The sequence below is a fragment of the Trichechus manatus genome, unplaced genomic scaffold, assembly GCF_000243295.1.
Source record: "Trichechus manatus latirostris isolate Lorelei unplaced genomic scaffold, TriManLat1.0 scaffold00024, whole genome shotgun sequence".
NCBI classification, from domain to species: Eukaryota; Metazoa; Chordata; class Mammalia; order Sirenia; family Trichechidae; genus Trichechus; species Trichechus manatus.
In genome coordinates, this window is record NW_004443960.1 from 22067820 (window position 1) to 22086238 (window position 18419).

The 18419-nt window shown below is 44.2% G+C and overlaps 1 protein-coding gene across 3 annotated transcripts in view; it reads left to right on the top strand.

Moving 5' to 3' along the window:
• PRKCB (protein kinase C beta) overlaps window positions 1-18419 on the top strand; it is a 396410-nt gene that overhangs the window by 303516 nt on the left and 74475 nt on the right. For all 3 annotated transcript variants that reach the window (XM_004373342.2, XM_004373341.3, XM_023728531.1), the window contains one exon: window positions 12995-13168. In XM_004373342.2, the coding sequence (XP_004373399.1) occupies window positions 12995-13168 (174 nt within the window). The remainder of the gene's footprint in view (window positions 1-12994; window positions 13169-18419) is intronic.

The window sequence follows — 18419 nt, forward strand, 5'->3', positions numbered from 1 at the left end:
GAATGCCCTTGGAAGAGAGGTGGATGGTGCTTGGCCGTTGCTCCAGACCCTGATTCCAACACTATCCTGATGGCCTCTGACCAACTCACCTCACCAACATCCCACAGTGAGGGCACGGCCTGTCACAGGAAGGCCCAAAATATTTAGAAGATTCTGATTTAATTGGTCGGGATTGTAGCCCAAGCATCAGCTTTTGAAAGCTCCACAGGGGATTGTAATGTGCAGTCTGGAGAAACAACAGCTCAGTGCAAGCAGGAAAGGCAAACTTGAGGAAAGGCTGGGGGAAGGGAGGAGATCTGCATTGCCTTGACACTTAGAGCTGAGCTGGTCTGAAGTCCCATCTCCAGGTCTTCAGAGGGCCTGGGTGGAGCCCAAGCAGGAGACAGCCCTGGAGAGTAAAGGGATCCTCAGAGAGATGGAACCCTAAAATAGAGAGAGGATATAGTTCTAGCAGCAGATCAGCTCCCTTCCCTGCACCCAGCTCTATCAACATACCTGCTGTCTGCTGTGGCGGCGGTGGGAGAGAAGAGCAGAGGGGTCAGTGGTCCCCCTGGAGGCCTACAGTGTACACACCTGCTCCTCTCTCACCCATGCCCAGCTCCGCTCACTACGCCTTACTGATACTCTTCTCCCAACTTAGTGTTTGGGGACCCTGTGAGCCCAAAATGCCTCTCTATTTTAGATGTGCCATTGTGAGTTCATCAAGTTAGAATCTTTTCCCAATCCTTGTTTTAGGCAAGCTTACAGGCTCTGAAAATGCTAGATGTTTTGGTCTCTCTTCCCTCTCCTCCTCCTCCTTTTTTGACCCTGATGTTATTAAGAACATCATCCATTGTAGTACTGTGTGTTCAAAGATTTGTGCAAGATGTTTAAACTTAAGTTCTAGGGAAAGGTTATTCTTTTCCTCAAAAATGATTTTCCTCATAGAAAATATGAATTTTGTTATTTTTTAATGTATCTCTGGTTGCTTTGATTTTCAGGAATGTAAGAGAGAGAGAGAGAGAATATATATGTACACACATATATGTATACATAAATAATACAGTATATACACTATATACTCTATATAACCAAAAAATCCCGTTGCTTTTGAGTCAATTCTGACTCGTAGCGACCCTACAGGACAGAGTAGAACTGCCCCAGAAGGTTTCCAAGGAGTAGCTGGTAGATTTGAACTGCTGACCTTTTGGTTAACCACTGCACCACCAGGGCTCCTAGTTAAGTATTTTAAAAAACAAAACAAAACAAAAAAGCCCTTGCCATTGAGTCCGTTCTGACTCACAGTGACCCTATAAGACAAAGTAGAAGTACCCCATAGGGTTTCCAAGGAGCAGCTGGTGGATTCAAACTGCAGACCTTTTGGGTAGCAGTGGAGCTCTTAACCACTTTGCCGCCAGGACTCCATATACTATATATAGTGTGTGTGTGTGTGTATATATATATATGTATATATATACTGTATATACATGTGTGTGTGTATATGCATATACAGTCACGCCTCACTTCATGTCCACATTATGTTCTGTGAAATAGGACGTTATGTGATCTGGATGTTGTGCAAACACCATACTGTAGTCTGGTCCTGCTTTTTCTTTAACCATCTCGAACAAGCTTCCTGCCTTAGCAGTGATCGTTAATGTGCTGAGAGGAATTCGCTTTTGTGTTTGCTTCTCAATCTACGTCATTAGCAATTTCTCCGTATCTGATATAAGTCCCTCTCGAGTTTTCTTAGCCTTGTAGCTTTTGATCGATGGCAGTGGGTTTTATATGCACATATGTATTTACTATATGGTGTATAATTGTTTTTAAACAGTTTTAATGAGGTATAACAACATAAAATTCACTTGTTTATGGTGTATAATCTTAAATGCTACCTCAAATTCTTTGTGAAATATGGTTAGAATATTAGCACATATAAATTAAACAATGCTGAGACCTAAGTAACTAAAGATTTTTCATGACCTAGATCTAGGGTTTTTTTTTTTTTTTAGCTGTTTCCCCTACTCAGATCTTTTCATTCATTCATTCACTCAACAAATATTTGTTGAGCATCTACTGTGTACTAGATTTTGGAGATATGACAGGGAACCAGTCAAAATATCTGCCTTCACAGAGCTTGTATTTAGAATGCGGAAGAAAAATAAACAAATAGAGATTAATAAAATATCGGGCGTGGAGAAAAACTAAATTGGGAAGGGGTTGGGAGCGACAGAGGGGACTGAAACTTTAGAGAAGGTGGCCAGGGAATGCCCTTCCAAGAGGTGACACTGGAGTGAGACCTGAATGAGGTGAAGGAGGAAACTGTCACATGTTATCTGAGGGAAGAGCTCTGCAGGCAGGAACAAAAGGGCAGCAGCCCCAAGACATGGGGTTTAGTCTTCGTGCAGTGGGAAGACAGAGGAAGGCTTTAGGAAGGTGGACTGACACAAACCAACTTCAGTTTTTAAAGCGCCATTCTGGTGTGTGGAGACTAGTTTGTAAGTGGAGTTTGGGAGCAAGTAAAGTAGAAGCAGAGGACTAATTAGGAGACTATTGCAGGAAATCATGCTGGCTTAGATCAAGAGACCAGTTGCCGTTGAGTCAATCCTGACTTATGGCAACCCAATGTAGTGCCCCTGGGTGGTCCAAAATGTTAATGCCCTCACCTGCTAACCGAAAAGTTGGAGATTCAAGTCCACCCAGAGGTGCCTCAGAAGAAAGGCCTGGCAATATACCTCTGAAAAATCAGCCATTGAAAACCCTGTGGAGTACAGTTCTACTCTGACATGCATGGGGCTGCCATGAGTAGTTGGAGTTGACAGCAACTGGTATGGTAGATCAGGAAGGAGGCTGGATTTAACATATATTTTGAATGTAGAGCTGACAGAACTTGTGATTGGATGAAGGGTGTGAGAGAGAGGAATTGAGAGTGACAGGCATTGGACTTTTGGGAAGTGTCTCTTGAAGCTGCTGAGGGGCAGAGTCTACGGTCCCCAACTATCTCTGCCCTCTCGCTTTAGTAAACAGATGGACATATACTTCCCTCAGGGCAAAGCACCTTGGCCACTTGAAAACAGGACGTAGTTGTGTACAGGGATCACAAGCCACCCCCTTGGTAATTCTCTGAAAAGATGAAGTTGACAATAACCACCATGTATTAAGTACTCATCGTTTGCCAAGCTCTGTGCTGAATACTTTGCACACTGTGTCTCACAAAGTTCCCTCAGCACCACCAAAAGCTAAGTGTTGTTGGTGTCCCCATTTTTCCCATGAGGAAATTGAGGCTCAGAAAAGTTGAGTGAATTTCCCAAGGTCACACAGCTAGTATGTGGCAGAACTTGGACACGTACCAGGTCTTCTAGCTCTAAAAACCATGCTCTAATCATTACGCAATATGGCCCCATGATCAAGGGCCAAGATTCCAGGCACTCTTTGCCATTTGGATTTGCCAGTCAAAGTTCATCACAACAAATTTTCCAGGCAGGAATCCCTGGGCTACTTGTCTTCCATTTTTTTCATCTGTCACTGGAACTCTGCTATTTATCACATCTTTCCCAGAAGATTCTTGGGTAACAGATGTGGCTTGGGATTTGATACGAACATCACTTCCACACACCCTTTCGATCTGTTTGGAATCCTTACCCTGGAGATAGAAGGACAGCTGAACAAACAGCCCACACTCTTTCTGTTGACATTAACTGAAATGGAAGCTCTAGAGACGGTGTGAGACAATTAATAAAAAGACAATTTCCACTTCAAGGAACAGTTTAGAACATGTCCGTTGCTACCTCTGGAACTTTCATAGCTGTTTTTCTCTCCCATGCCAAAGCTTCAGGGCACAGGTGGAGGAAGTAAGCCGCTTATGCATGGTAGCTCCCTGGAAGCAGGGCCATGTGCCTAACACAGAACCCTCAGCAGACGTTTTGGGGCTGGATGGATGAACTGTAATCATGACTGCAGCACGAACTGAGACCAAGCTCATCTCACCAAGTCAATGGTTTGTTAGTGGTTGTGTAAGAAATGGAGAAAGGAGATGACTGTTCGGTGACCATGAATTAGCCCATAACGACTCACACCTCACCAGGTGGGCTGGGTGGGAGGTGAGCGATCAGGGCCAGGATCTGGCACCAAATTTGAAACCCCCCAGCAGTGATTTGCAGACAGCGTAGCCTCACAACAGAACGCTTGGAACTTAGGGCTTGGGGGACCAGATAGGGTGTTTGGAGACAGGCGACCGAGGAAGTGTCCCTTCCTAGTGGAGTGACCTTGGGCAACTCACCTAACTTCTCTAAGCCCTAGCTTCCTCATCTTTAAAATGAGGAGAGTAGTAATATTTACCCCCACCGTTGTTGTGAGAATTAAATGAGATGATGCACATTGTAAGTGTTAAGTGGTGGCAGTTATCATTATCAGCCCCAAACTAGTCACCTTCCCCCACATGTTGGTCGTCCCTTTCAATGTTGCCTTTTTCTCCCTAGCACAAACATTTGGCAATTGGAATGTCACCTCTGCGTGGTCCTTGTCTTCCAGCCACCCCACTTGGTACCATTGCAGCTCTACCTGCTGGATCTTTTGGATTCTGCCAGAGACAATTGTTTGCTCCATCTCAGGGCAATGGGAGTTGGAATCTGAAATTGAATTCTAGAGCTCAAGTGCTTACTTCCCATAATAATTCGAGATGGAGGCCTGGAATTAGAACATAGGCAAGGGAGGACATAGACTCTGCCTCTTGATGACAGGAGTGTCACATCTTATAGACATGCTTTGAAACTGCCGCAGAATCTAAGACTTTGTTCATCCATGATGAAAACTCTCAAAGTGTAACTCCAATAGGGGCAGAGAGATTCCTATTGAAAAGGAAAGCTCCTTTCTCACCCTCATTAGTCACTTCTGAGAAAGTTTTAGGACAATCAGCATAAAAGGATTCCGTTTTACCTACTGACACTTCCTAACCACCTTATTGGGGGTCCCTGGGTGTTGCAAATGGTTAAGCAACTACTAACTAAAAGGTTGGTGGTTTGAAACTATCCAGAGGCACCTTGGAAGAAAGACCTGGAAATCTGCTTCTGAAAGTTCACAGCCTTGAAAACCCTATGGAGCACAGTTCTACTCTGAAACCCATAGGGTTGCCATGAGTCAGAATCGACTGAAAGGTGGCCGATTTTTTTAACCTCCTTATTAAATGAATCAATTCTGATAGCACCTCAGAGTTCCTCTGAGCAACAAATTTGGTAATTGGGATCAAGGTAGTGGGGGTGTGCTTGTTAAAATGAAGAGTCCCAGGCCATAGCCCAGATCTCCTGAATGAGGGGTGGTGCTTGGAATCTGCATTGTAAACAAGTGGCCCCAAGCGAGTCTGATACAGGTGAGAAGCAGCACCCTTTATGAAGAATGGAATTTGTCTTGTTTTAGGTCATATACTGACCTGATGCTATTCAGCTTCCTGAAATTTTAGTATTTATTAAGAATTTGAGCTACCCAAGCAAAAATTATTGTCTTATTGGAGTTGCAAGTAACAGAAATCCACTCAAATGGATATAAACTAAAAAGATAAATGTATTGGAAAGAGAGGGACATTTCTCAGTGGAAACAGCCAAGCCTCATGAGAGACTGGAACCAGGAAGTGGAAAGCAAGGCCTCTGTACTCACTCTCTCTTTCTTGACATTGTTTTTTCCCCACACATCTCTTTCATTCTTCTTTCCCTGCATGTGGTGGGAAATGAGCACTAGGCAAATCTGCGTGTTTCTCTGTTCAGGGCTCCCACACAGACTACTCTGAGTATCCTAATTCCAAATTCTTAGAAGAGAGAATCTGACTGGCTCATCTTAGATCAAGTATCTACCTCTGATCCAATCAGCTGTGACCAGGTGACCCCACTGCCCAATCAGAAGGTTATTCTAACAGCAGGAGTTGGAAGGCGAGAAAGGCATAGTGGCCCATTTCCAGATTAAAACCACAGCTGCTTTTGATAATGGAGCCATCTTTTTATTTTTCCTAATCTCCCTTGAAATACGTATTCTAGAACATGGGTCAGCAAACACTCCTGACCTACCATCTGTTTTTGTAAATAAAGTTTTATTGGAACAGAGCCACACCTATTCATTTGTGCATTGTCATGGCTGCTTTTGCACTACAATAACAGAGTTGAGTAGTTGCAACAGAGACTGTATGACTCGAAAGCCTTTACTATATGGCTCTTTATAGAAGAAGTTTGCTGACCCCTGCTCAGTTCCGTTTCTAAATTATTACTGGTGCTTCATGCCCTGTCAATTCTCTTTCCTCCAACTAATATAAGCGTATTTCCCAAACTTCAGTCATTTGCGTACCACCTTCCCGATGTTACAGGGCTGTGTGGTACTGGCTGCTTCTTTCCTGTAACCCTTGGCGCTTTGAACAGGGCAAAGCATGTAGAATTTTCTAAAAATTCTGCTAAAAACATCTCTACAAATGCAATAGTGTTTCTTAAGGTGTGGAGCACAAAACATTGATGATCTGCAAGATGATTTTAGTTAGTAGTTGTGATTGGTTCAGGTAGTACCAAAACCTGTTGCTGTAGAGTCGGTTTTGACTCATAGCAACACTATAGGACAGAGTAAAACTACTCCATAGGGTTTCCAAGGAGCGGCTGGTGGATTCAAACTGCCAACCTTTTGGTTAGCAGTCAAGCTCTTAACCACTGCACCACCAGGGCTCCTGAGGTTGTACAGAGACATGATATTGAATAAAATTAAGTCACGTCATGAAAGGTTATTCTCTTTTCATTTTTTAAATTATAAGTCTTTTGAATTACTTGGAGAAAATCTCATTTGATGATAAGGAGCTCTGGTGGTGCAGCAGTTAAGCGCTTGGCTGCTCATGGAAAGGTTGGCTGTTTGAGCCCACCCAGTGGCTTAATGGGAGAAAAGACCTGGCGATCTGCTCCTGTAAATATTGTTGTTGTTGTTAGATGCCGTCGAGTCACTTCCAACTCATCACGACCCTGTGTACGACAGAATGAAACACTGCCCGGTCCTGCGCCATCCTCACAGTCATTGCAATATTTGAGCCCATTGTTGAAGCCATTGTGTTAATTCATCTCATCTCATTGAGGGTCTTCCTCTTTTTCGCTGACCCTCTTCTTCAGCAAGCATGATGTCCTTCTCCAGAGACTGATCCCTCCTGATAACATGTCCAAAGTACGTGAAACAAAGTCTTGCCATCCTCGCTTCTAAGGGGCATTCTGGCTGTACTTAGATCTAAGACAGATTTGAGGTTTTCACTGGCTGATTTTTTTCAAAAGTAGATCTCCAGGTCCTTCTTCCTAGTCTTTCTTAGTCTGGAAGCTCTGCTGACACCAATTGTCTTAGTTATCTAGTCCTGCAATAACAGAAATACCATAATGGATGGCTTTAACAAACAAATTTATTCTCTCACTGCTTAGGAGGCTGGACGTCTGAATTCAGGGTGCTGGCTGTAGGGGGAGGCTTTTTCTTTGTTGGTTCTGGATAAGGTCTTTATTTCTTCTGAGCTTCTGCACCTGGGTGATCTTCATGTGGCTTGGTAGCTAGCTCTCTTTCCCTGTCTCTGATTCTATTGTCTCTGCTTCTATCGCTTGCTTGTTTTATCTCCTTTATATCTCAAAAGAGATTAACTCAGGACACACTCTGCACTAATCCTGCCTCATTAATATAACAAAGACAACCCATTCCCAAATGAGATTCTAACCACAGGCATAGAGGTTAGGGTTTACAACACATATTTTTGGGGACTACAATTCAATCCTTAACACTTGTCCACCATGGGTGACCCTGCTGGTGTTTGAAATACTGGTGACATAGCTTCTAGCTTCACAGCAGCACACAAGCCACCACAGTATGACAAACTGACAGACAAGTGGCCATAAATATTATAGCCTAGAAAACCCTATGGGGCAGTTCTACTCTGTCGCACTGGGTTGCCGTGAGTCAAAAATCGACTCAGCGGCACCGAACAACAACATGCAGTTAATGCCTAACATTTACTAACTTTTGTTACTACATTTTTTCTCCTTATTTTTTTTTTTTTTTTGGATGGCATATTAGAATGCATGCTTACTAACTGAGTGTGTTCAAATATTTGGTTGGTAATGTGGATTTTGAGAAGTAGGATCTGGTAATACAGCCACCAATGAGGCGAGTGGCACTGTGGCATCACCAGTCTGTAGTCTGACAGTATATCGATGAGAGCTAGATAAGTAATTTATTGGGGGTGCCTTTCCATTAGGTTACATGAGGAGCCTCTGGTTTTCCATACATGACACAGAAAAACCAAGACAAACCATCAGGAAAAGACAAACCTATCACACGGGAAAGCCATGATTGCACTTACAAGCCTTATCTCACAGAAATAAAGGGAGAAAAAGGCAAAATTTACAAAAACAACACATTCAGGAAGCATCACCTAATAGAATGCTCAACCTACACAACAATGAGGCTCCATCTCTAGTTGGCTGAGCTTCATGCATTTCAAAAGGGACCCACCCTGACACTAAATGCATTAGAACTGGAGTAACACCTTACATCTGAGGTCCAGAGGCACAACGGAAGAGCTGATGTCAAGGAGAAAACGCAAGGCCTGGCTCAGAGCCTTCAGCAGGCAGCAATATCTAGCTAGTACTTACTAATGCTGCTTTGCCTTTATTTATTTTTATGCTTATCTTCCATTTATGGCTAGAGGTACTGGTTTGCCACTTAGAGTGGTGATGGAGAGTTTCCTTCCAAATAAATTCAGTTAAGTCAAAACATGGCTAGATTTTTAAAATACTAAGCAAATAACAACTTAGGTAGTAGGAAAAAATGTTAAAAAGGCACGTGAATAAGTAAAGTTTGAGAAAAGCTGCAATAAAGTGACTGATGTATATACACCGCAGTACTGGTACCCAGAGGAGGGAGTGACTGATTGGGTCTAAGTAGCTCAGTGAAGCTGTAGGAAGGAGTTAACATCTGAGCTGAATCTCAGATTTTCTAGGCAGTGGAAGAGTGTGGAAGGACATTGCAGGCAATGGGAATAGGATGTTCAAAGGCAAAGAAAGAACTAGCTTTCTCTGGAACCTGAGAGCAGGAAAACCCTGTCTCCATCTAACTCTTCCCATCTTAGGACAGTGGCTTTGTTTCTGCCTTGGTGAGGGCTAAGGAAGGAAAAAATGGCCCTTGGGTACCAGCGAGAGAGCAGAGAGAGATGGGAAATGAACTGAAGACACACATTCTAGTGCTCGGAAGTTTGCCTTGGTGGTGGAATTGCTCAGCTTGCAGGAGCCACTAAAGCAAAGGACTTCAAGCATTTGAGTGGCATGGTCAGACCTGCATTTTTAGAACAATCATTAGTTCAAACAGATGAATCTCTCTGAGCCTTAGTTTGCTCATCTGTAAAATGGGGATAGTTGAAGCAGTGGTAGGATGTCCACCCCCGCCCCCATGCAGCAGAAATTTCCCCACCAGTTCTGTCCTGTTTCTCCTCCATCCAGGGGGCTAAGATGTCCTATCATGGCCACATCTGCACTCAAGGTGTCCAGGTCCCACTTCACTCTGTTCTCGGGCCTTACAAGTATTAAGGATTGTTGGACGGTGCCTTGACCAGTGCTGATGGGTCAGCTGGGATGTCCACACCAAAGGGCAGCTCAATACAGAGTCCCTGCCTCGCCACTGAAAGCTGTTCTTCCTCCCACTTCCAGTCCCTCCACTCGTTTGTCTATGGCCCATTCCTCTCCTACCTGCTACCAGCTCTTGGCCCAGCCCCAGCTTTCTCTGGAATCTGAGAGCAGAAAAGCCCTGTCTCCGCCTAACTCTTCCCATCTTAGGACAGTGGCTTCCTTGAGTCATTGTTTCTGCCTTGGTCAGGGCTGGGGAAGGAAAAAATGGCCCTTGGGTACCAGCGAGAGAGAAGACAGAGATGGGAGATGAACTGAAGACACACATTCTAACGCTTGGAGCCCTACCCTGCCACATAGGCCCAGCGGGCCGTTGTGAGGACTAAGTAAATGCCTGGCAGGTAGGACCCGCTCAGCTTGACGGTTATTATTATTTTTATTTTGGGGCTGGGGAAGACAGAGGTTGAGAAAAATCCTATTCCCATGGAAATGTGTATCCGGAGCTGTTTTCCGAAAGTGCTCTAAATTCCTGGGTCTGCGTCGCCATGGCCCTCCCCAGCCTGTGAAGAGAGAGAAAATGGTGAGGGCAGGAGCCGAGCCTCTGTGTGAGCCGGTCAGCTCAGCCTGGAAGCTTCCACGCGTGAATACAGACAGGCTTCTTGCCATTAGGATAGGGGCCCTTCTGCCTCTAAGCACTCTGTGTACCCTCCCTCCAGCCCCAGGTCTTCGCTGTATTCTTGGGTCCTCCAGCTGAGTCAGGTGTGAGCACTTTGTTTCTTCAACCAGCTAAGCTCCTGAAGGGTTTTTCTGAAGCTCTGGTCAAGTGGAGTGTCTAAATGCAGGCACTTTAATCAGGGCCACGATAGATGGACCCTCATAGAACGGGAGAAAAACGTGGAACAGAACTCATGTTCAAAGTCCAGACTTACCAGACCAATTGAGACTAGAGGACTCCCTGAGACTATCACCCTGAGATACTCTTTTAAACCTTGAACCAAAACTATCCCCTGAGGCCACTTTTTAGTAAAATAACAGATTGACACACAAAATAAAGCATATTACTTGTGAGTACGGTGCCCCATTAAAAAGCCACTTATGTGAGACCAAAAGGTCAACAGTTACTCTAAAGCAAAGATGAGGAGATGCGGGGACAGGGAAACTAGGGCGCTGCAAATGGAACGACCATAATGCAAATGAAGAGAATACTGATGCGGTGTGAAAAATGTAACTGATGTCACTGAACAATTTGTGTAGAATTTGTCAAATGGGAACCTAATTTGCTTGTAAACTTTTGACGAAAACACAATAAAATATTATTTAAAAAAATAAATAAAGGCAGGGACTTTGCAGTCAGGTGGATCTGACTTCAGTTCCTGAATTTGTGATGTGACAGTTTGCTTATTCTCCCTGAGTCTCCATTTCCTGTAAAGCGGGGTTTGGAATGGTACCTCCCTCCTAGGGTCTTATGTAAAGTAACCAACCAACCAGTTATGGATGAGTTGACTCATGGCGACCCCATGAGTGTGAGAGAACTGTGCTCCACAGGGTTTTCAATGGCTGATTGTTTAGAAGTAGATCACGAGGCTTTTATTCCTTGGTTGCCTCTGGGTGGACTCAAACCTCCAGCCTTTCAGTTGGCAGCCAATCATGTAAATTGTTTGTACCACTTAGGGACTCCTGTGTAAAGCATATGAGAAATAATAAGTGCAGACCACTAATGTAGTGTCTGATACATTATTGATAAGTGCTCAGAAACATAGAGGTGGTTGAAATCTTGCCTGAAAACACAGTGCATGCAGTAATACTCACTTCAATCTGATTGCCTCTTCCTCCAGGAAGCCTTCCTGGAAGCCCCAGGCTGGGTTAGATCTTCCTGTAATGTGGTCCTGCCCTTTGCTTCCTCCAAGGCTTCTTAGAATGGTACCTGCTGCTCATTGCTCCCTCTGGCAGAGTCACAACCAGGAAAATAATGACGTGTTCCTGAACCACACTGGTTAACTTGCCTGATTGTGACCACGGCTGCATAGAAGGAAGCCCCAGGCAACAGGAGAGGGTGTTAAAATATCCATCCCAGTAATTAATTGTCTGAAGTCTTTCTTCCTCTCTGGCGGACAGGGTCACAGAACGTGCTTACTTGTTTATTGCTGTAGCGCTAGTGCTACCTGTACCTGCACCCGTACCCATCCCCATCAAATTGATTCAAACTCATAGCAACCCTATAGCAACCCTATAGGACAGAGTAGAACTGCCTCATAGGGTTTCCAAGACTGTAATCTTTACAGAAGCAGACTGCCACATCTTTCTCCTGCAGAGCGGCTGGGGGGTTTGAACTGCAGACCTTTTGGTTAGCAGCCGAGTGTTTTAACCACTGTGCCACCAGGGCTCCTTCCCTAGTGCTTAGCAGGCTCTTAATGAATATTTGTTCAAGACTCAAATAAATAAGGGAACAAGTACCCCAAATTCAATTTTATTGGGCATTCGTTTATTCCCTTTCAACAAATATTTCTTGAGCATCTGCTGTGTGCCAGGCGCTATTCTAGGCTCTTGAGTGATATCAGTGAACAAAACAGGCAAAGATACTTGCCCTCATGGGGTTGTTGTTGTTGTTAGCTGCCACTGAGCCGGCTCCAACTCATTGCAAGTCCAGGTACAACAGAACAAAGCACTGCCTGGTCGTGTACCATCCTCATGATCCTTGGTATGCTTGAGTCCATTGTTACCTTCCAACCTAACGTATTCATCTTCCAGCACTGTATCAGACAGTATCCTTTTGTGATCCACAGGGTTTTCACTGGCTAAGTTTTAGAAGTAGGTCACCAGGCCTTTATTCCTAGTCTGTCTTAGTCTGGAAGCTCCTCTGAAATCTATCCACCATGGGTGACCCTGCTGATATTTGAAATACCATTGACATAGCTTCCAGCATCGTAGCAACATGTAAGCCCCCACAGTACGACAAGCTGACAGATGGGTGGTGGTCATCAGGCTTACCCTCTACCTATGTTGGTTAGGAATTAATACCTATCCCATAGGGATTAGTACTTCAATTATTAGAAGTACAAAACTCCATACTTTGCTTTAGAGTAAACAAGGGCATCTGGACAGAGCTTGGGGTAGATTTGAATGAATATCAGCTGCTCATGACTGTCCGCCTCTAAAAAACCAAACCCACTGCCATCGAGTCAGTTCCTACTCCTGGCGGCTCTATATGTTACAGAGTAGAACTGCTCCATAGGGTTTTCTTGACTGTAATCTTTATGGAAGCAGATTGCCAGGCCTTTCTTCCATGGTGCAGCTGGGTGGGCCCAAACCACCAACCTTTAGGTTACTAGTCAAGCACGCATTGTTTGTGCCACCCTTGACTGTCCCCCAGGCCTCATCTGCTGCTCTGATGTGTTTTCTTTCTCTCCCAGGTCATGCTCTCAGAGCGAAAAGGCACAGACGAGCTGTATGCTGTGAAGATCCTGAAGAAGGATGTGGTGATCCAGGACGACGATGTGGAGTGCACCATGGTGGAGAAGCGGGTGCTGGCCCTGCCCGGGAAGCCCCCATTCCTGACCCAGCTCCACTCCTGCTTCCAGACCATGGTAATGTGTCTGCTGGCCCTGGTGTTCCACTGGCAGGGCTTCCCCAGGCTCTGGCAGAGCTCTCCTAGCAGCACCCACCCCAAAGAGACATCTGGACCCTTCCCATTGTAGAGACAGCATGGTGTCGGGGCTGGGAAAGCCTGCGGAGAGTTTCTGAGGTTGCCATTGAGATGCTCTCCCCCAGGGCAGGTGCTTTCTCAACTCAGATGAAGAAACTCAGGCAATGGGTTTTATAATCAATAGAGCAGAGCCTTTCTCTGACACCATGGGGTCACCTGGGGACAGCAACTGGGGACTTTCAGTCTCACAATATGAGATGTGGTAGAATGGGAATGAGGGGGTGGTGCCTGAGAACACAGCCCTCAGGGGACTCCTGAGGTGGGGGAGGGGGTAAAATTTCTCTGGGCCTCAGTTTCTTCATCTGTGAAATGGATGAGATAATAGGAGCTACATCCCAGGGTGGTTGTGAGGAGGAAATGAGATTACATATGAGACACACTTAGCACCATGCGTGGCATCTTATAAATGCTCGATGACCGTGTGCTGTCGGGTTGACTCCGACTCATGGCAACCCCATGTGCTATAGATGTTAATACACTTTATAGACATTTAGCCTTCACCTTGCTCTTAGTGCTGAGTATGGAGCTGAGTAAGCTAGGTTCTGTCTTTGAGGAGCTTATGATCTTAATGCAGAGGAAACAGACGTGGATAGTTACAAAACAGTGCGATGGGGGGATGTCATAGCAGAACCTGGAGAGATGAATGGGCAAACAGGCCCCAGAGTGTACCTGATAGCCACAATAGCAACTACATTTGGGATGACCAGATGAGTTTCCTCTGGGACCGGGTTCTCCATATCCCAGTCTCCTGCCGTAGCGGCAGGCCGCCAAGGGAGATTTGCTGGAGGCAACATTTTGGACAGACGTGTACTATACCCTGCAGGAGCTTCTGGCCCACTAGTCTTTTTTTTTTTCCCAAAATGTATAACTTTATTATTATTATTATTTTTTATTTTTGTCACTTTTTTATTTTGCTTTAAATGAAGGTTTACAGAGCCAATTAGTTTCTCATTAAGCAATTAATACACATATTGTTTTGTGGCATTGGTTGTCAACCCCTCGATGTATCAACATTCTTCTCTTCTCGAGCTTGGGTTCCCCATTTCCATTCGTCTAGCTTTCCTGTCTCCTCTGGCCTTCTTGTTCTTTCCCCTGGGCTGGTGTGCCCATTTAATCTTATACATGGTTGAGCTACGTGTATTATTGTTTGTTTTATGGGCCTGTCTAATCTTTGGCTGAAGGGTGAACCTCAGGAGTGACTTCAGTACTGAGTTAAAAGGGTGTCTGGGTGCCATGCTCTTGGGGTTTCTGCAGTCTCTGTCAGACCAGTTAGTCTGGTCTTTTTTTTTGTGAGTTTGAATTTTTTTCTACATTTTTCACCAGCTCTGTCCGGGACCCTCTACTGTGATCCCTGTCAGAGCAGTTGGTAGTGGTAACCGGGCACCATCTCGTTGTGCTAGACTCAGTCTGGTGGAGGCTGTGGTACTTGTAGTCCATTAGTCCTTTGGGCTGATTTTTCCCTTGTGTCTTTGGTTTTCTTCATTGTCCCTTGCTCCATATGGGTTGGGACCAGTGGAGTATCTTAGCTGGCCACTCACAAGCTTTTAAGACCCCAGATGCTACTCAGCAAAGTAGGATGTGGAACATTTTCTTTATGAACTGTTATGCCAGTTGAGATAGATGTCCCCCGAGACCATGGTCCCTAGTCCTCAGCCAAATAATTTGGTCCCTTGGGGAGTTTAAATGTGTCTGTGAATCTTCCATGACCTTGCCTTGGTCGAGTTGTACTGACTTCTCCAGTATTGTGTATTGTCTTACCCTTCACCAAAGTTACTATTTATCTATTTATTGTCTAGTTAATGTTTTTCCCTCCCCTTCTCTCCCACCCTTGTACCCATCAAAGATTGTTTTTTTCTGTGTGTATACCTTTTCATGAGTTTTTATAATAGTGGTCTCATACAGTATTTGTCCTTTTGCGATTGACTTGTTTCACTCAGCATAATGCCCTCCAGATTCATCCATGTTGTGAGATGTTTCACAGATTCATCGTTGTTCTTTATTGTTGCGTAGTATTCCATTGTGTGCATGTACCATAGTTTGTTTATCCATTCATCTGTTGATGGGCACTTAGCTTGTTTCCATCTTTTTGCTATTGTGAATAATGCTACAATGAACATGGGTACGCATATGTCTATTTGTGTGACGGCCCTTATTTCTCTAGGATATATTCCTAGGCATGGGATTGCTGAATTGTATGATATTTCTATTTCTAGCTTTTTAAGGAAGTACCATATTGTTTTCCAAAATGGTTGTACCATTTTGAATTCCCACCAGCAGAGCCCACTGGTATTTTGTTGGAGTTTGCTGGCCAATAGGGAGCTACAGTAACTTCCTTTCTTCCACTGCAGGCAGGACTAAGACCTGGAATAGTGTTTTCCAAAGTATGGAGCACATGCCGCTGTGCAAAATGGTCTTGGGTAGTATGAAGGGCAGTTTTAGGTGGTGCATAGATTTTACACTACATTCCCTTTTCCATTCACTTTAAGTTCTCCTGATGACCTACTGTTGTTAGTTGCTCTTAACATCTTTCTAACACTTTCCTTTTTAACAAAGAGGGAGTACCGGGCTTTAGGTTCTGAGCTTTTGGCAAACAGTGGTTTCTAGGTCATTGTTTTGCTTTTATGTTATATATTTTTACAGATTTCTAATAGCCACTCTAGAAACCTTTCCATGTGCTGCGTTCTAATTTCAAGCCCTTCCCGCTCTCAAGAAGTAGCTTCACTCATTTGTGTGTCTTTCTAGTTTTATCACTTAAGTTTTGCCATCCCTAGGCACGATCATTTAAATTTGCCCATTTAAAAAATTTTGGTGTATCTTTTTAGTATTTTAATCTACTCTTGAGATTTGCCTCTCTACCCCTTCTACCCCTTTCTTTGATGGCTTCTCTGTTGAAGACCCTGGGCTGCTGGACATACAGAGTTTCACAGTCTGGGTTTTGCTGGCTGCACATCACGGACCAACTCAGCATGCCCCTTCGCCCTCTGTGTTTCCTGCAAATTGGCAGCTGGGTCTGGAGGCTCGATCAGACTCAGGTTCATTCCCTTTGGCAAGACCATATGTGGTGGTGTGTCCTTTCCTCCGAAGGCACATACTGTCCAGTTGCCTGTCTTTTTTGATGTTGGCGCAACTGACGCTCAGTGCCTTGACCCATTAGCTCATTAGGGATTGCAAGATCATATATTCCAATTCTATCATTTCTTTTTCATTTATTTGTTGGGATGCTTTTATAAAGAGAAGCTTTCCCTTATCTATTGCCCAGTTACCTGGTGGAACAGTTCATGTAAGAAAGGCAGGATAAATGCTTGATTCTTTCCCTTATTTGACAGTTTTCAAGATGATGAATCAGTTCCCATTGTGCTCTGAAGGTGGCTAAAGTTGCCTTCTAAAATAAAATTTTTCAGGAAAAGAGGAGCATCTGTGTAAAAAAAAAATTAAGTAAACAATAATTCACATCATTTGGGGATCTGGCAAAGACCAAGGGAGGGTATACCTTAGTAGTCCAAATCTCTAGTCTTACGCTGGAGAATTAAGGCCCGTTGTTGTTGTTAGCTGCCGTGGAGTCAGTTCCAACTCATAGCGACCCTATCTGCAACAGAACAAAACACTACCCAGTCCTGGGCCATCCTCACAGTCGCTGTTTTATGTGAGCCCATTGTTGCAGCCACTGTGTCAATCCATCTGGTTGAGGGTCTTCCTCTTTTTCACTGACCCTCTACTTTACCAAGTCTCTCTTGATATGATAACATTTCCAAAGTATGTGAGACATAGTCTCACCACCCTTGCTTCTAAGGAGCATTCTGGTTGTACTTCTTCCAAGACAGATTTGTTTGTTCTTTCAGTAGTCCATGGTATATTCAATATTCTTTGCCATCACCACAGTTCAAAGGCATCAATTCTTCTTCAGTCTTCCGTATTTATCATCCAGCTTCTGCATGCATATGAGACAATTGAAAACACCATGGCTTAGGTCAGGCGCATCAAGGTGACATCTTTGTTTTTTAATATTTTAAAGAGGTCTTTTGCAGCAGATTTGCCCAATGCAATGCATCATTTGATTTCTTGACTGCTGCTTCCATTGCTGTTGATTGTGGATCCAAGTAAAATGAAATCCTTGACGACTTCAGTCTTTTATCATGATGTTTGTTGGTCCAGTTGTGAGGATTTTTGTTTTCTTTATGTTGAGGTGTAATCCGTACTGAAGGCTGTAGTCTTTGATCTTCGTCAGCAAGTGCTTCAAGTCCTCTTCACCTTCAGCAAGCATGGTTGTGTCATCTGCATAACGCAGGTCGTTAATGAGTCTTCCTCCAATCCTGATGCCCTGTTCTTCTTCATATAGTCCAGCTTCTCAGATTGTTTCCTCAGCATACAGATTGAATAAGTGTGGTGAAAGGATACAACCCTGACGCACAGCTTTCCTGACTTTAAACCACACAGTATTCCCTTGTTCTGTCTGAACAACTGCCTCCTGATCCATGAGCGCAATTAAGCGTTCTGGAATCCCCATTCTTCATAATGTTATCCAGAATTTGTTATGATCCACACAGTCAAATGCCTTTGCATAGTCAGTGAAACACAGGTAAACATCTTTCTGGTATTTTCTGCCTTCAGCCAGGATCTATCTGACATCAGCAGTGATATCCCTGGTTCCACATCCTCTTCTGAATCTGGCTTGAATTTCTGGCAGTTCTCTGTCGATATACTGCTGCAGTCACTTTTGAATTATCTTCAGCATAATTTTGCTTGTGTGTGATATTAATGATATTGTTTGGTAATTTCTGCATTTGGTTGGATCACCGTTCTTGGGAATACGCAGAAATATGAATCTCTTCCAGTTAGTTGGCCAAGTAGCTGTCTTCCAAATTTCTTGGCGTAGGCTCAGCTGAAACCTGTCCACCATGGGTGACCCTGCTGGTATTTGAATACGGGTAGCATAGCTTCTAGCATCATAGCAACACACATGCCCCCACAGTAAGACAAACTGAAACACACGTGGGGGAATTAAGGCCTAAAGGTATTTATTGTGGATGTCAGAGATAGAACAAGAATTTAAACCTCTAGATCCCGTCACTCCCACGCCTTCTCCTTTTTCCATTGGTGGACCTCCAACTGACTCATTCACATCACCAGAGAAG